Source organism: Musca vetustissima, unplaced genomic scaffold, assembly GCF_032173495.1.
Source record: "Musca vetustissima isolate MV318-11 ecotype Yass unplaced genomic scaffold, APGP_CSIRO_Mvet_v1 utg36391, whole genome shotgun sequence".
Taxonomy (NCBI): domain Eukaryota; kingdom Metazoa; phylum Arthropoda; class Insecta; order Diptera; family Muscidae; genus Musca; species Musca vetustissima.
Window position 1 is genome coordinate 248,800 of NW_026879293.1, and position 18,366 is coordinate 267,165.

The 18,366-nt window shown below is 36.9% G+C and overlaps 1 protein-coding gene across 1 annotated transcript in view; it reads right to left on the minus strand.

The window, feature by feature from the left end:
- The window catches only part of LOC133324112 (histone demethylase UTY), a 182,922-nt gene extending 166,060 nt beyond the window's left edge, over positions 1-16,862 (minus strand). The window contains exons 1-2 of the mRNA XM_061532995.1: positions 16,450-16,862; positions 14,760-15,176 (exon numbers count right to left, since the gene is read on the minus strand). Of these exons, the coding sequence (XP_061388979.1) occupies positions 14,760-15,176; positions 16,450-16,862 (830 nt within the window). The remainder of the gene's footprint in view (positions 1-14,759; positions 15,177-16,449) is intronic.
- Between the last annotated feature and the right edge of the window lie 1,504 nt (positions 16,863-18,366).

Below are 18,366 nucleotides of genomic sequence, written 5' to 3' on the forward strand. Positions count from 1 at the left end.
TGAGTTACGAGTTTGTAACGGTCAATTTTATTGTTAAGATCCACTCTTAAAGGGCATAGTTCAAAATTTATAGTTTCGAATCATTTAAAAAAATTATTAAAAATTAAATATGATTGGCAAAGAGATCTGAAGAAAATTTACTCTCGCACACTCGATAGGAAGCATCCGGACTATTTGTTAATATCAAAACAAATTCAGTTGATAAAAATAATTATTAAAGAACAAGCTGAATTAGAGCAAGCTAATATTTTTAATAAAAAAAAAAAAACTTGAAAAAATAAAACATCGACCTTGGGCGTACAAGCAGATCTACAATCTTATCGGGAAAAATCATAAATCTAAATTTCATGATATTTTAGTTAATGGGCTAAATATCGTCAACTAGGAGTCCAGAAAGATCATTTTACATCCATTTGACCGTTATATTTAATAGTCGTGTTATTTTCCCCGAGCGTGGAAGATAGCTAAAATTATAACAAGATTATGAAGGTAGAAATGAATTTAGGTTTGCAAGACTCTTATATATCTCAGCATCACTTTGAATTCAAAAAGGGGAATTCCACTGGTCATGCATTAATGAAATTTCATAATGACATTGTACAGAATTTACGGGAAGGAAGATGTCGCTGTGTCTCTTGATATCGAAAAAGCTTTCGACAAAGCCTACCATAATGGTATTTTGTATGAATTGGTTTTAATTGGGATTCAACCTGCGATGGTTAAATTATTGAAGAGTTTTTTTGTGATTGGGAATACCCTCTCACCTATTGGTACAATGTCATGTGGGATGCCGCTAGGCTCGGTATTGCTTCTGGCAAATGTAAATATACGGTGTTACCCGAAAGTAAAAAATTGTTCTTGTTTTTGAATGGTAACAAAATTGAGTTTAATGAGGTTTTATTTTCAATGAATTACTAAAAACAGGACTGCTACAAACAATTTTTATAAGCATGCTACAAATAATTTATATTTTATACATTTACCCAAAAAAACGAAATTACTAATTTACAAAGTAAGTTTAAGGCCGGTACTCCTGCCTTCACTATTCGGTTTAAAATTTCGCCTACAATAATGAAAAAAAAAATTGATATTTTTGAGCGCCATGTTCTTCGGAAGTGCATAGGTCTAAATTTTCAATTGCCCAATAATAGTTTTTCTAATGATTTTATTTATAGAGAGAGCAAAATTACTTCGTTAGCTACTTACGCCCTCGATTCAATGAAGAGGTTTGTATGTAATCGTTCTAATTACGATGGCAACATGCTTAAAGACATTTTTTCAGTGATTGGTATTTTACAAGAGCAAATATATAGCCCAAATTTCAACTTTTATATATGTTCTACTCCTGGCAGGCATAGGGGATAGTTTTTTTATTTTAGTTCAAGTTTTTATTAGTGAAAATTCAAAAAAGTCGATTACAGGCATTTTGGTTAAAATACGCGAACAAAATCCCAAAAAAAAAAAACAAAATTAGAGGTCTACCCAAATAGTGGACCAAATTTTTGGTAAGAATGTGTGTACGATGCGAACCCAAAATACAAAATTGAATTTTGGTTTGATTTTATCATCAGTGTGCTACGCTAGAAAAGTCAATTTTGATTTTTTAATTACATTTTACATGCAATTTTCAACGACTATTTTTTATTATCACCAATAACTCGAATGTTTATGACGGTCGCAAAACTCTGCACAGATACCATTCCAATCTGTTAATTAACGCTATAACCATTAAAATATCCTCTGGAACTATATTCTGAAACTCGAATTTTTTGAACTTGTTTGTTATTATCTTTAAATTAGTAACCATTTTCACCTTCATTACCAGTGCCATCTGTTTATGACCGGTACCATCTGTCAATGTTATATAACATTCTTCAAATATAAATTAGATTCACAAATATATGAAATTTTGTTTTGACCTCATGTCAGTTGTAAAGCGTAACCCACAATGGACTTTGTTACAAAATTGAGTTCTTGGCCCATAGTGCGACTGAATAAATATTGGTTATCATTATATAGCTTTAATACTCTTATAAACACCATTAGACATTTCCCCTTTTGTATTTTATATTGTATATTTAATTCGTAGTAGGACTTCTGCACGGAAATAAGAAATAAGGCTGGCTACGCATACAAAGTCCAGTTCAATCGGAAGAAATATAGAAGGTTTAATCCATATGGATATGTGACAGGCCGTTGTTATGACCGGTTTTTATAACGAAATAAAAATATAGACTTAAGTTGAGAAAATATAAGTGTTTCTTGGGGGAAGTACATACTTCCCGAGATATAGAGCTTTGAAGTTCTGGAATTTATATGCTCATAACCTTTTCATGGTCCGATGAAGGTAATATTAGTATGGTAACTTAAATTTCTGGTCATTTATAATCTTTGCAATCAGAGCTTCAAGTGCAAATTGTAATAATCCAGTGAAAATGACATTGGCCGGGTCGAGGATAAAAATACACGTACGTTATCTACAACGCTCCAAAATTGAACATAAACACTTACGGTGAAGTTGGTACTCATATGACACATTTTATAACATGGAAAGCACAATGTTGCAGCATATACAATATCTGTTAGATATGGCAGATACTTCAATTTCTAACAACTTCAATATAATATACATTTATTAATGTTCCATAATGAAGGAAAACAAAAATATGGCGGCAGTTAGTGTAGCAACGAACGTACCTAAATCAATGCGCATACGACAGCGTATAGTCTGGCGCTTGTACGATACAGTGCTGCACTAAAACAACGCGCAACGTTTGCCTAACATATTATTTTATGGTTAGAGTTGATGATGTTTAGATGAACGCAATTTGCAGTATGTTTAAGTACATATTTGCTCCGTTCCAGAACCTAAAAGAATCTACTAATTTTACGAGTTTTGCAACTTTTTACTCGAAACCCGATCTTAAACCCACAAAGCTTTACTATTTAAAAAGTACTGGAACAGGCCAATTTTTTGTAAGTGTAAAAAATCCATTCGTTCCATATTTTCATTCATTTTTTGGTTTTGTAACAAAAAACTGAGCGTTATTTACCAACGCAATTACCAACATCAGACGAATAGCAAGTACTCCCCACACAATGGTTCATATAGTACCCATGGTACAATTATAAAAGGTAACAGCAAATCCCAGCTGATGTGATTCCAACAAAATCACCCAACATGTGGAAGCGTTCAAAATAAATATAAATTGTTGATAATTTGTTTGTTTACATTTTTCTGTCAAATGACGTTGACACTAGTATATCTTACAAAAACAAATTTCCATGTGGTTGTTGTATCGTTTGTTGTACAACAACACTTGCTGTTACCTTCTATTACACTGTGCGACACGAAAATTTTTCAGGGGTTCTAATGTACCAATTCTGTTTAGTTGAAGTCCCTGGACCACGAAAATACCTTTGGTTTTTCTGGGTCACTTCGAAAATTAATTTTATAACGGTAAATATAGAGAAAAACGCGGTTTCATGGATTTTCCATTTGAAACTTAAATAACTTATTTACTTTATAACGGATTTATACTATTATTTTTTTCTTTCGAAGAGTACAATTTTTCCTTTCAAACAAGATATATATTTGGTAAATCGGTTGAGGATTGGCTGAGTTACAGCGGTTGAAATGTGAAAAAATACGCAAAAATGACAAAATTTATTTTTCTTCGGACTGTACGATGAAATTATGATATCAAGCCATATAAGTTTTATTATATTACGGGGTTTTTTATTATATTACGGTGAAGAAAATTAAATTAGCTTTCGAAAATGATAAAAATCAAAAAAATCGGTTAAAAAATGAATGACTTATACACATTTTTGTATTGATTCTATGCATATTCTCTAAAGGAAATATGGGTCTATCTCGTTTCCCTTTGCCTGTTGCAAACATAACGGTTTGTAACAGGAAACGATACAGACCCATATTTCATTTAGAGAATATGCATAGAATCAATACAAAAATGTGTATAAGTCATCCATTTTTTAACAGATTTTTTTGATTTTTAACATTTTCGAAAGCTAATTTAATTTTCTTCCCCGTAATATAATAAAACTTATATGGCTTGATATCATAATTTCATCGTACAGTCCGAAGAAAAATAAATTTTGTCACTTTATGCGTATTTTTTCACATTTCAACCGCTGTAACTCAGCCAATCCTCAACCGATTTACCAAATATATATCTTGTTTGAAAGGAAAAATTGTACTCTTCGAAAGAAAAAAATAATAGTATAAATCCGTTATAAAGTAAATAAGTTATTTAAGTTTCAAATGGAAAATCCATGAAACCGCGTTTTTCTCTATATTTACCGTTATAAAATTAATTTTCGAAGTGACCCAGAAAAACCAAAGGTATTTTCGTGATCCAGGGACTCCAACTAAACTGAATTGGTACAATAGAACCCCTGAAAAAAATTTTTTGTTATTTTGTAGCACAGTGTTATTATACCATGTATAGTACCGTAGTTACACATATGGTCTGTTCCCGTACTGCAAGCATATTCTAATTTTTACTATTTATTTCGATATCATAAAGGAGAAATGGTTAACGTAGTAAAAAGTAGTCGATTCTTGCACTACGGGAACAGGCAAATAAGCAGCAAAATTGTTCCACTCGAGCATTCCATCAATAATCAAAACAACAGCAATAAAAAAAGAAATACGCCAAGGCACCCGTTTCGGGTTTTTATTGTAGGATATTGTTCGGAACTGTACAATAAAGTGTGCCAACAACAATTGTAGTAATCCTAATCTGCAAGGGTCCTTGTTTGATTTTATAAAGAGTATCGTGAATAGAACAACGTCTACGGTAAATATAACCTTAAAAAACATGACATTTTAATATGAAGAAAATTTTTAGATGAATCAGGGCATTATAAAAAGCAGTAATTAACTTTACAGTAGCACCATCTGGATAGATCTTAAAAACAAGATGCTTCCGGAAAACAGAAATTAAACGAAATAACTTTTGATATTTTGAGAAAGTTGGGTAGATGTAATTATTTCACAGCGATAAGGTCTAAGGATAAGGTCAGTGTTTGAAAATAAACATTATGGTATTGTTCCATAGTGTCCTGTACCGTACCAATGTGGATAGGTACACTGCGGTTTATTAAAAATCGGTGTGTTCCACTGGTCGGAACACTAAAAATTGTAGTGTTACACTGGTCGGATCGAAGTGTTCCGCTAAATGAAACACTACGATTTTTATTGTTGCGGCCAGAGGAACATTGCGATTTTTAGTATTCCGGTACACTACAAATTTCGTTGTGCTCCGGAACAGTAACACATAAATATTTGTTAATGTTTGTGTACCGGAACACTAACGCTAAAAATTTCTTAGTGCTTGTGTTCCTGGTAGGGTACACTAGCATACATATCTATAGGAATAAATTACACCATATGCAGTGACAATTGTTATCTCTTATGTGTATTAGGCTAAGTTAGATGAGTTAACCCTTAAATGCATGACCTCATATTTTTCTATTAAAAAATTAATACTGGTATAAAATTAAGTGTTTATTACAAATAGAACAATGATTTTTTTATTTTTTAGAAAAAAAGTGTATTGGCTACATTTTTTTTTATCGAACGTTCCCACGCCTCACTTTCCCACCCCTGCCGACCGAGGGGGCGACCCTCCTTTCGTAGGGATCGCGTACACACCATAATCCGCATTATGGTGGAATGTGAGAAGGGAATAGAAAACCAGCTACAGAATCTACTCCAACAGCCACTTTATTATTAAGTTGCACTACTCATTTAAAAATACAATTATATTAGATTTTATAAGTTCAACATTCTTGCTAAAATCTACATTAGAGTACACAGAATTAAAATCAATACAAATTTTACTGAGTGGATTTCCCGTAGAATAATTTGTGCGATGAAAATCTACATATATAATATTTATTGTAATATATATTTTGATAATATTTACTAGATCGAAAAGGAACATTTATTCTAATAGATGAAATTAGGAAATCAGAGGGTATATTACCATTTAATATTTTTAGTACCATCATAGTGTTCATAATACGTCTACTTTTTAATGTAGGTAACCGAATTAATTTTAACCTGCTAGTGTAAGAAGGCAACACAAAATCACTATTCCAATGTAAACCTCTCAGTGCAAAAAGTAAGAATTGTTTCTACACTGATTCGATTTTATCGGAATATATTGCATATTGAGGATCCCATACAACAGAACCATATTCTAATATAGGTCTAACAAGAGACGTGTATAGTTGTTTTGTTATATAAGGATCCGAGAATTCTTTGGCCCACCGTTTTATAAAACTTAATACACCATATGCTTTATTTACCATAGAAATAACATGATTGTTAAAGTTTAAATTTGGATCCATTAAAATACCAAGATCCACGAATGTTTCAACTGTTGATAAAATCGAACCGTTAATATTGTATTGCCTCATCAATGACGAATTTCTAGAAAAACACATGTTTACATTTGTTCAAATTTAAATCCATACAATTTAATCTGCACCACTGAAAAATGTTATTTAAATCATTTTGGAGTAAATTGGCTTGTTTCTCAAAATTATGGGTTATGAATAACTTGACATCATCTGCATACATTAACAATTTAGAATTTACTACAGAAGTTGGCAAATCATTTATAAACAATAGAAAAAGAACCGGCTCGAGGTGACTTCCTTGTGGAACACCTGAAGGTACGTTAATCGATTTTGAGAGACATCCTTCAAACAAAACTAGCTGTGATCTATTTTGTAAGTAAGATGATATCCATTTGACTAAGTTTATACTGAAACCCATGGTTTCAGTATAAATGGTTAACCCTATCAAAAGATTTACTAAAATCTATATAAATGGTATCAGTTTTGGTATTACAATTTAAGTAAACTCTATAAGATTTGTTATAGTTGAAAGACCACTACGAAAGTGATGTTGATATGGACTTAAAATGGATTAATTTTGTGAGAAATAATACCAGTAATTAATTTTTCAAACAATTTTGGGATATCACTTAATTTTGCAATTCCTCTGTAGTTTGAGACGTTTGATAGACTACCAGACTTGTGCAACGGTACTATAAAAGATTTCTTACATATAGTGGGAAAATAACCAAAATTTAAGGAATAATTAAATAGCAACGTAAGAGGCGTTGCTTAAGTGTCAGAACAATATTTGAGAATTATGCTAGGTATACCATCTAGACCTGGAAGTTTAATTGGTTTTAGAGTACGTAAATTTTTAGCAACATCTTGACTTTGTAAAAAAGGCGTATATATTTGATCTATTTTGGATAGCTCATAAGGATATGAGCTTATATTTGGACAAACTGCAGATGAATAAGTAGAGGCGAAAAAATTTGCAAAACATTCTGCTATTTCAGAGTTTTTTACAAACTCCTTATTGTTGCATTTCAAAATTGTGGGTTTTGAGGAGGCTTTTCTTTTTAGGTTAACAAATTCATAAAATGACTTCGGATTAGTTTTAAAATTATTTTTGATCTTGTTGAGGTAATTATTATACAACCTACGGGACTCTATGGTATATTTGGACCTAGCAACAGAATAATCAGAGCCTGACTTCTTCTATTTTCGAAAAAGTTTATTCTTTAAATTTTTTATACTTGATAACTCACGCGAAATCCATGGATATCTGTCAGAATTTTTTGGAACACATTCAGAAACAAATTTATTTAGAGTATTATAAAATTTATCTATTATAAATTCAAAATCGGAGTGATTCTTACATTGACATGCAGTTGTCCAGTTTACAGATGAAATAAGAGAATTAAGCTTTCGAAAATTTGCTTTTTTATAGTTAAGAATATTTTTAAATGAGTCACATGAACTTTCGTTAATTGTAGAATTATGGCTCATGGTTATATATAATATTGGATGATTATCTTCTGGAGTACATATAGCAGGAATTCGAATTAATTCAAAAAATTGTGTAAAATTTACAAATACTAGATCAAGGATTCTATCATTACAATTTAAAATATTATTTATTTGAAGGAGATAAATTTCACAAAATCGATTAACAATATCAAATGTATATTGGTTTACATTTGCTTCAGATGTAAACGGCGTTGAACTTTCTGAGTCTGGCAATGAGAGCCACTTTACAGATGGCATATTAAAATCACCAAGAACTAAAATTCTATCGGAATCATTTATAATATTAATAATTCATAATATTATAAATATCAAGATATGATGAAGGAGGTATATATGAGCACGTAACGAATAGTTTAAATTTACCCAATTCAAGTGATATGCAGATAAATTCTATGTCAGAAAAACAATTTAATTTAATTAAATTAGTGGAAAATTTGGCATCAACTGCAACAAGGACGCCGCCACCTTTTTTACCAGTGCGATCTTTTCTAAATATTTGATATTTTGAACACATAATTTCACTATTTAACACAGACGTTGTGAGCCAAGTCTCAGTAAACACAATAATGCTAAATTCAAAACCAATGCTATCAGTAAATAAACGAGTTAACTTAAGGGCTAAGGAGAATGCTCGCGTTGAGCCATCCGTCGCGTTATATGTTATCGAAAATACAACAAACACAAGGAAACGATAACACACGCGCATATCGTTTCCTTGTGGTTGTTGTATTTTCGATAACATATAACGCGACGGATGGCTCAACGCGAGCATTCTGCTTAGCCCTTTAGTGATTAACCCCCTTACATTCTGATAGCAAATGGTAAATAGGTTATCTAGTCTTTTGATACTGGTTCAGATCTCTGAGGTAAATGAGCTAAATTATCTGATCTTTCTAGAAATTCTTTAACAAACGTTCCGAGTTCCTTGCTGCTCTTAGTTCGTATACAGACGAGCTGTCTAGTAGTAAAGAAGACAATTGGAGGAGATTAGTACGGGACAATGTAGATGATCCATGGGGTATACTGTGGGTGCCGGCATGGCGGGTCTAAGAAACAGGTTGACCTACAGGAGTTCCGTAGCAGCTCTGTGACAACCACCTTGGGGTGGGGGGCGTAGGGCTTTTGTTGGGAACATTCTTTCCAGATTCGGAGACTCCATCATTTTCTCCGTTTGTTGATGAAATGATGGAGCCTCCGGGTTTAGATCGTATAGAAGTTGTGGACAGTATCTGCCGGATTGGAAGTAAAAAAAAACGCCAGGTATGGATGGTATGACTGGAAGAATGGTGAAAGCCATCTGGAAGGTTATGCCGGAATATATCGAGTCTATTTTCTCCAGCTGCATTCGTCATGGATACTTCCCGCGTACTTGGAAGTGTGCCCGAGTTGCGGCGTTATTTAAGACGCCTGATCGGGTATGGAGTGATCCTCGCTCGTATCGGGACATAAGTCTTCTTCCAGTGCTTGGAAAAGTACTGGAGAGGATTATGGTGGCACGGTTAAGTATTGCTACAGCGAAGGTACGTCCTTGTATCAGTTCGGTTTTACCGAGGATAGAGGTACTGCGGACGCGTGGCGGCATGTGCAAGATAGGCTGAGCGGGTCAAATTCCAAATATGTCCTTGGCATATTTGTGGATTTAAAGGCGCATTTGACATTCTTTTAAGGGATAGCGTGCTCACAATTTTGTCAGATGGCGGGTGTGGGGAGATTGCTCCTTAGGCAAGTTATTTCCGAGATAGGAAGGCTAGTGTCGTGGGAGCCAGTGCTTCGGTCTGGAGGGATGTGCAGCGTGGTTGCCCACTGGGTTTCATTTGTGATTCATGTATATGGAATCTTATGATGGATCCTCTGTTGCGGGAGCTAGCTGTCTGTGCATATGCGGATGACTTGCTCATCATGATTGAAGGAGATATTCGTCTTGAAATGGAAAATCGTGGTGAGCAAGCTATGCAGATTGTGCAGGCTTGGAGTGGCCGTGTTGGAGTGGAAGTGGCTACCGAGAAGACCGTGCTGATGCTGCTGAAAGGCAGGTTGGCATGCAGCCGTCCTCCCTGCATTCGAGCTGGTGAACGCGGCATAAGGTATTCGTATAATGTCAAATATCTCGGGATAGCGGTGTCAGAGTGTTTGAATTTTCTTCCACACTTCGATCGGTTGAAGTAGAAGCTGACAACAGTCGTTGGGACCATCAGGCGTGTTTCGCGTTTTCTACTTCATGAGCTTCACTAGTCTTGTGGATGTAATGTTGGCTGTCCGTGAGGGCAGTTTTGTTAATTGTTTGTGTGGTGATGTCCGATGCCGCGATCCTTTGGGCCCTTTGTGCAGTTCGTGAGGACAGCATGTTAATTGTGTTGTGTGTATTTGTTCGACGTCGCCACTGCCAGGGGAAAGGTTTTTCCTTGTCGCTTACGGTTTTTGATGCTGCCGTATATTTTTGTTTTGGGATACCAGCCCGGACTTGCGTCGAAATGGGAGAGGCTTCGATCTCGAGCCTGAGCGGAGGTTTTCAGGTGCCGTGAATCTGTCGATCTGGTGTGGCCCCCTGGGAAGCATCGCGGGGGTTGTGGTTTCACCCCTCACCAAGGGATACAGCACTTCGGTGCTGGTGCGCTGGTGGGCGCATTTCCTCCTGTGGCTCAGCCACAGGATATGGAATAGTTCTGTTGCTCTCATAAAATATGATGTATGCCGCGAAATCACTAATATCGAGCATATTGTAAAAAGACAAAGATCACCCCTTTGTTGGTGGCTCTGTGTGGTACATTTACGAAGCGCTTGGTCCATAACATCCACGCCACCATTCGTTCTGTTTTAAAAATTGATGATTTCTGGTTTGCGTTTTCATCTACAGTTGCGTCATCATCCATATTACGGAATTTGTTTTCTGTTGTTTATTTCAAACCGTAGTAATTGTAATAGCGGGAGAAAGGAAAATATACAACGGACTTGTATGGTGTCAATGTAAATTCAATTCTAATTTTATTATTTAATATTCCTACTTAAGAACTGCCTTATCCCTTAAATGCATTGCGTAGCCAATTGGCAACATTAACATAAAATCGTATAAAAACTACTTTCGAGACACAATATCTAATTTTTGGTTATTATGTTTGTTGTAATACATTTCATACTATTAACACGACAAGCCCGTTTTTAACATCCATGTGAAATAGGTAATCTTTACTTCATTTTCTAAGATGTAAACGTGATCACGTGCTTTTGGCAAAAACTGCAATTGCAATAGTTAGTTTGGATACATTTAAATCAATATTGTTCAAATCAAAAAATATTTTTGGATAAGTAAAGGTGTGTATTTTGATATTTTGAGGTGATTTTATTAAAAATGTATATTTTTATTTATGTAGCCAATTGGCTACACTACGCTTTAGAAAATAGAAACTTTATTGTTATACCTCTGTTTTTGGTAAGTCTGACCTAGGGCCAACATCCATTATTGTTCTGCGTTTATCACAGATTGCATCTAGAAATCAAAATTACAAATTATACCACGATAAATATTACACAGTCATTCCACGTATGCTGCACTTATTCAAAGGAGGTATGCTCTCATTAGATATAATTCGTCGGAATAGAGTACCTAATTGAAAGCTACCTTTAGAAAATATGATGAAAAAGGCGCCGGGGTACTCGCCATTACTACGTAGATGCTGTAGATTTACATAGATGCTGTTGATATATTATCACTTCTATGGAAAGATAATAAACACGTCAACCTTCATTTGTCATTTGTGGGAACTTAGCTAGCCAGAGACCAACGTAAAAAGATACGATAGAAAGCTAAAAAAAAACCTATCGACGTGAAATGTCCCGCTGTTATAACAGAATTCAACCCCCATATGGGCGTCGATTTACTTGACAGTCTTATTACTGACACAAGGAAACGATAACACACGCGCATATCGTTTCCTTGTGGTTGTTGTATTTTCGATAACATAACGCGACGGATGGCTCAACGCGAGCATTCTGCTTAGCCCTTTAGTGATTAACCCCCTTACATTCTGATAGCAAATGGTAAATAGGTTATCTAGTCTTTTGATACTGGTTCAGATCTCTGAGGTAAATGAGCTAAATTATCTGATCTTTCTAGAAATTCTTTAACAAACATTCTAGCAGGCCAAAAATCTTTCGATATCAAACTTGGAAATATATCATCATGAACTAATATTTTAAATGATGATCTACTTTCAGAGTATGCTGATCGAAGCTTGTAGCATCTTAGAAAATAAATACCATTTATTTTTTTGTTACAGTAATTTATATCCTCAGCCGAAGTATCAGGCGCAAACCTAGACACAAAAACCATTTTCATGACAGGGGTCATTGATAATGGTCTTTGGGTAGGTAGTGGGGAATTGCCAGCTATAACCTCAGAAGACGCACCAGATGAAGGAACTGACAACACCTGTGTACTATAAGTAGATTTGGCGGTCTTCTCAAGACTACTGTTATCAATACTCATAGCGTTATGAGGTATTGTCACTTCCAATACATCCTTGCTAGCTTCCATGGTTGCATGAGATGCGACACTGGCATAAGTCTGATCATTAACAGCATCAGTTAATGATCAGACTTATGCCAGTGTCGCATTAGTGAACCGATATGGAAGTATTTGAAACAAGTATTGTTTTTATTAAGGTACAGGGATACATTGTTTTTCTCACACATACTGCGAGTAAATCCTTTAAATTCTGGATATTTCCATCTCATTTTGTCTTTTGTTATTGGCCAATAATCAAAATAGTCCACTCGAATATCTTGAGGTGGAACCTGTTGTGCAGACGACTTTTTCTTCTTAACTTGAATTTCCTTTTCCAGTGCACTATGGCTTCTACGCTTTGATGGTTTTGTTTGCAATCTACATAAGCAAGATGCTACTTCTTCTCGAAATTTTGATTGGTTGAGTATTAGAGAATCTTCAACACCATTTTGCTATAGAACACGTTTGTATAATATCCATGAATTTACCATTGTCAAATCAATTAGATGGTAAAATATTTTCATGTACCACTTTCGGCTTTTAACATTAATTTGAAAGCGAACCATAAGACTGTCAAGTAAATCGACGCCCATATGGGGGTTGAATTCTATTATAACAGCGGGACATTTCACGTCGATAGGTTTTTTTTAGCTTTCTATCGTATCTTTTTACGTTGGTCTCTGGCTAGCTAAGATCCCACAAATGACAAATGAAGGTTGACGTGTTTATTATCTTTCCATAGAAGTGATAATATATCAACAGCATCTATGTAAATCTACAGCATCTACGTAGTAATGGGGAGTACCCCGGCGTCTTTTTCATCATATTTTCTAAAGGTAGCTTTCAATTAGGTACTCTATTCTAACGAATTATATCTAATGAGAGCATACCTCCTTTGAATAAGTGCAGCATACGTGGAATGGCTGTGTAATATTTATCGTGGTATAATTTGTAATTTTGATTTCTAGATGCAATCTGTGATAAACGCAGAACAATAATGGATGTTGGCCCTAGGTCAGACTTACCAAAAACAGAGGTATAACAATAAAGTTTCTATTTTCTAAAGCGTAGTGTAGCCAATTGGCTACATAAATAAAAATATACATTTTTAATAAAATCACCTCAAAATATCAAAATACATACCTTTACTTATCCAAAAATATTTTTTGATTTGAACAATATTGATTTAAATGTATCCAAACTAACTATTGCAATTGCAGTTTTTGCCAAAAGCACGTGATCACGTTTACATCTTAGAAAATGAAGTAAAGATTACCTATTTCACATGGATGTTAAAAACGGGCTTGTCGTCTTAATAGTATGAAATGTATTACAACAAACATAATAACCAAAAATTAGATATTGTGTCTCGAAAGTAGTTTTTATACGATTTTATGTTAATGTTGCCAATTGGCTACACAATGCATTTAAGGGATAAGGCAGTTCTTAAGTAGGAATATTAAATAATAAAATTAGAATTGAATTGACATTGACACCATACAAGTCCGTTGTATATTTTCCTTTCTCCCGCTATTACAATTACTACGGTTTGAAATAAACAACAGAAAACAAATTCCGTAATATGGATGATGACGCAACTGTAGATGAAAACGCAAACCAGAAATCATCAATTTTTAAAACAGAACGAATGGTGGCGTGGATGTTATGGACCAAGCGCTTCGTAAATGTACCACACAGAGCCACCAACAAAGGGGTGATCTTTGTCTTTTTACAATATGCTCGATATTAGTGATTTCGCGGCATACATCATATTTTATGAGAGCAACAGAACTATTCCATATCCTGTGGAAATGCGCCCACCAGCGCACCAGCACCGAAGTGCTGTATCCCTTGGTGAGGGGTGAAACCACAACCCCCGCGATGCTTCCCAGGGGGCCACACCAGATCGACAGATTCACGGCACCTGAAAACCTCCGCTCAGGCTCGAGATCGAAGCCTCTCCCAGTTCGACGCAAGTCCGGGCTGGTATCCCAAAACAAAAATATACGGCAGCATCAAAAACCGTAAGCGACAAGGAAAAACCTTTCCCCTGGCAGTGGCGACGTCGAACAAATACACACAACACAATTAACATGCTGTCCTCACGAACTGCACAAAGGGCCCAAAGGATCGCGGCATCGGACATCACCACACAAACAATTAACAAAACTGCCCTCACGGACAGCCAACATTACATCCACAAGACTAGTGAAGCTCATGAAGTAGAAAACGCGAAACACGCCTGATGGTCCCAACGACCGTTGTCAGCTTCTACTTCAACCGATCGAAGTGTGGAAGAAAATTCAAACACTCTGACACCGTTATCCCGAGATATTTGACAGTATACGAATACCTTATGCCGCGTTCACCAGCTCGAATGCAGGGAGGACGGCTGCATGCCAACCTGCCTTTCAGCAGCATCAGCACCGTCTTCTCGGTAGCCACTTCCACTCCAACACGGCCACTCCAAGCCTGCACAATCTGCATAGCTTGCTCACCACGATTTTCCATTTCAAGACGAATATCTCCTTCAATCATGATGAGCAAGTCATCCGCATATGCACAGACAGCTAGCTCCCGCAACAGAGGATCCATCATAAGATTCCATATACATGAATCACAAATGAAACCCAGTGGGCAACCACGTTGCACATCCCTCCAGACCGAAGCACTGGCTCCCACGACACTAGCCTTCCTATCTCGGAAATAACTTGCCTGAGGAGCAATCTCCTCACACCCGCCATCTGACAAAATTGTGAGCACGCTATCCCTTAAAAGAATGTCAAATGCGCCTTTAAATCCACAAATATGCCAAGGACATATTTGGAATTTGACCCGCTCAGCCTATCTTGCACATGCCGCCACGCGTCCGCAGTACCTCTATCCTCGGTAAAACCGAAAGAATGTTCCCAACAAAAGCCCTACGCCCTCCCCCCACCCCAAGGTGGTTGTCACAGAGCTGCTACGGAACTCCTGTAGGTCAACCTGTTTCTTAGACCCGCCATGCCGGCACCCACAGTATACCCCATGGATCATCTACATTGTCCCGTACTAATCTCCTCCAATTGTCTTCTTTACTACTAGACAGCTCGTCTGTATACGTACTAAGAGCAGCAAGGAACTCGGATTTACGCTGCGCTAAATCTTCCGCATTGGGACGCCTGGCTCTTTGGAAGCGCCGCCTAAGACGCCTGACTTGCCACCGCGGGTCCACCATTTGACCTTACTCGGTTTAGCCTGACGGCGCCTACCAAGGAGAACATGATTGACGTTGCTCATTTACTCATTCAACAAGCTGACCTGGTCATCTATGGTCCGTGCCCTAAAGTCCACTAGTGGCAAAGCCACCTCCCTGACACAGTACGCATAATGGTCCCAGTTCACATCTCGTTCCTTCCAACCCCAGAAACGCTCAGTTCCCTGCGTACGTCCCCTCGGAGTGGCCAAAATCTTAATGAGGTTATGGTCACACACACCCCACTCTTCGCAAATACCAACTAAACTGGTAAGCTGTCATTGCTGCCTAATTTGCAGCTGTCACCTCTATGTCACTCACCCCGAAGGGACCGAGGGCTCATTAAAGATCTCGACGCCTATCGCTAACACCCATTCACTAAGCGCCTCTGCTGGGATGCGATTCCGATGACAAGATGTTGACCTGGTCATCTTGGAGAACCACAGCGAGGTTGCGTTCGCGTATAGCCCTAGGATTAGTGGACAACTACTCGCGAGTAGTACCATATCCATATACCTTAAATATGGCTTTAAAGGTGAGCTGAATTGGCAATAGATGCTAGCCAACATCTTCCCCCCGCCCATTCAACGGACACCCCCCCTAGGATGGCTACTTCTAACAGTACAGTCGACATCTCTGTCATCAACAACGGGGACCGGATCCTGACTACGGACAACAAAGCGGAACCACCTGATATAAACTCCGCTCGCACACAGCTGCTTAACACCACATTGATCCGAGTGTCCCCGCTCACTGGAGGCTTCCACGGACCACTCGCCAACCCCACGCTCTTCCTCTACCGACATACTGTCCTTGAAATTCATGCCGTCGAGAGACATCTCCGCATGCACACGTTGGACGACCAGCCTCGGCCCTCACCGTAACCTCCAAGCTAACATCCGCAAACTTATTCGCCACGATTCTCTCCCTCTCTGCCACAGATGGAGTGCGGATGACCGCACTACCACTCTTCGTGGGCTTGACGTCATGGACCCTTACCTTCAGTGCCGGACCGACCTCCTCCACCACCTTCTTCACAACTTCAGAGGCTGAGGCACCACCCTTGCCCCTCACCACAACCGACCAGGTCTCAGGCACAGAAACCATCGGCCTGGCAGCAACAGGGCCAACAGAGGGCGTCGACTGCAACACAGGGGGCGTAACCCCCGGACGGAAACCACCTGCCATCATAGACTCAAACGCCTCAAGCTTGCCTCTCATTCTCCACGACCGCTCTCATCAGAATTTCCTCATAACGGCTAGAGAGAGATAATCTCGCTTGTCGTCGCCGGAGTACAGCTCGCCTCGCTCACCATATCTAAGAGAGTCTGTCACTCTCTTAATCTCTGCCACCGCAACACTAGTAGACCTAAGAGAACCGCTCTTCACGCGAGAGCGGTCTCTCTCTCCCCGACACCTCAGGCCTTTCACTAACAGCGTTGCCAGTTTTTTTTTTAACTGAAACCCCAAATCAAGATATGTTATCCCCAAAAGTCCCCAAATTTTATTTATCATCCCCAAAAAAATCCCCTATATATTTCAATTGTGATGATTTCAAATGTCAATGATACTTATTATATCAAAACAGCTCAGATTCAAAGTCTTCCGACTCACTAACATCATGAGTTGTTCTATACATATTTTTACTGTTAAAAAGTTTTACCATTTGTGGAGGAGGATTAAAACTTTCACAGCACATTGAATTATTTTTCAATATTGTGTTAATTCTTAAAAGAGCTTCTAATAATTCATATTGTATTTAATTTCGAAGCTGTGTTTGTATCGTATTCATAATGGAAAAAAACTCGTTCTAGCATTACTTGTTGGAACACAAAGCATATTTAGTACTAGTTCTGCAAGTTCTTTAAAAGGTTTTGACTCAGCAGCATCCTGATATAAATAAACTTTTGTCCAAAAAGACCACAAACTATCGGGAGATATGAAGAATCATTTTCCATGACTTCGATTACTTTAGGAATATCTTCTTCATCTTTTATGTCAGAAATTATTGATGGTTTTAAAATTCTAGTTGCTAACGATAGTAGACTTATAAACAATTTGTCGTAAATAGTTCCAGCATCCATTTTGTCGCTTTGAAAATATAGGTTTAGACTATTCATTTCATTTAAAATAGAATTCATGAATGTCAAGTATAGCCTAATTTCATCATTGCACATTAAGTTGTGAATAATTTGTGCTGTTTTCTCAGAGTCAGCTGTGGAAATAATTGAAAAATGATATTTAAGTTCAATCCACTGCTCCAGCACTCTTTTAACAGTCAAACCATAGGACAACCACCTGGTCGCAGATATTTGGACGAGATTTTTCAATTTGATTGCGTCAAAGCCCGAATTTATTAAATCAAATGCATTTGATATTTTAATATCCTTAGAGGACTGTTGTTAAAGTAATTATATACTTCTCTTATTAGAAATTTCCAAATTCCTTAATTGAAAGATTTGAGCATGTTTGTTAAATGGTCAACAGACAGTATAGAAGCATGCTTGGCTGTAAAAATTTATAATTTTTTATCAATAATTCTAGAGTCATTTGTCTCAGGAACAACACCTGTAATACATATGTATTTATTCGAGCATTATTAAAAGTTATGCGTAAATTATAAATATTACAAATTACCATAGTTATCTAATGTATTTCTTGCATAAAGTGAATCAAAGTTCTGTTTATGTTTGATTAATTCACTATGCCTCTTCAGATCCTTCTT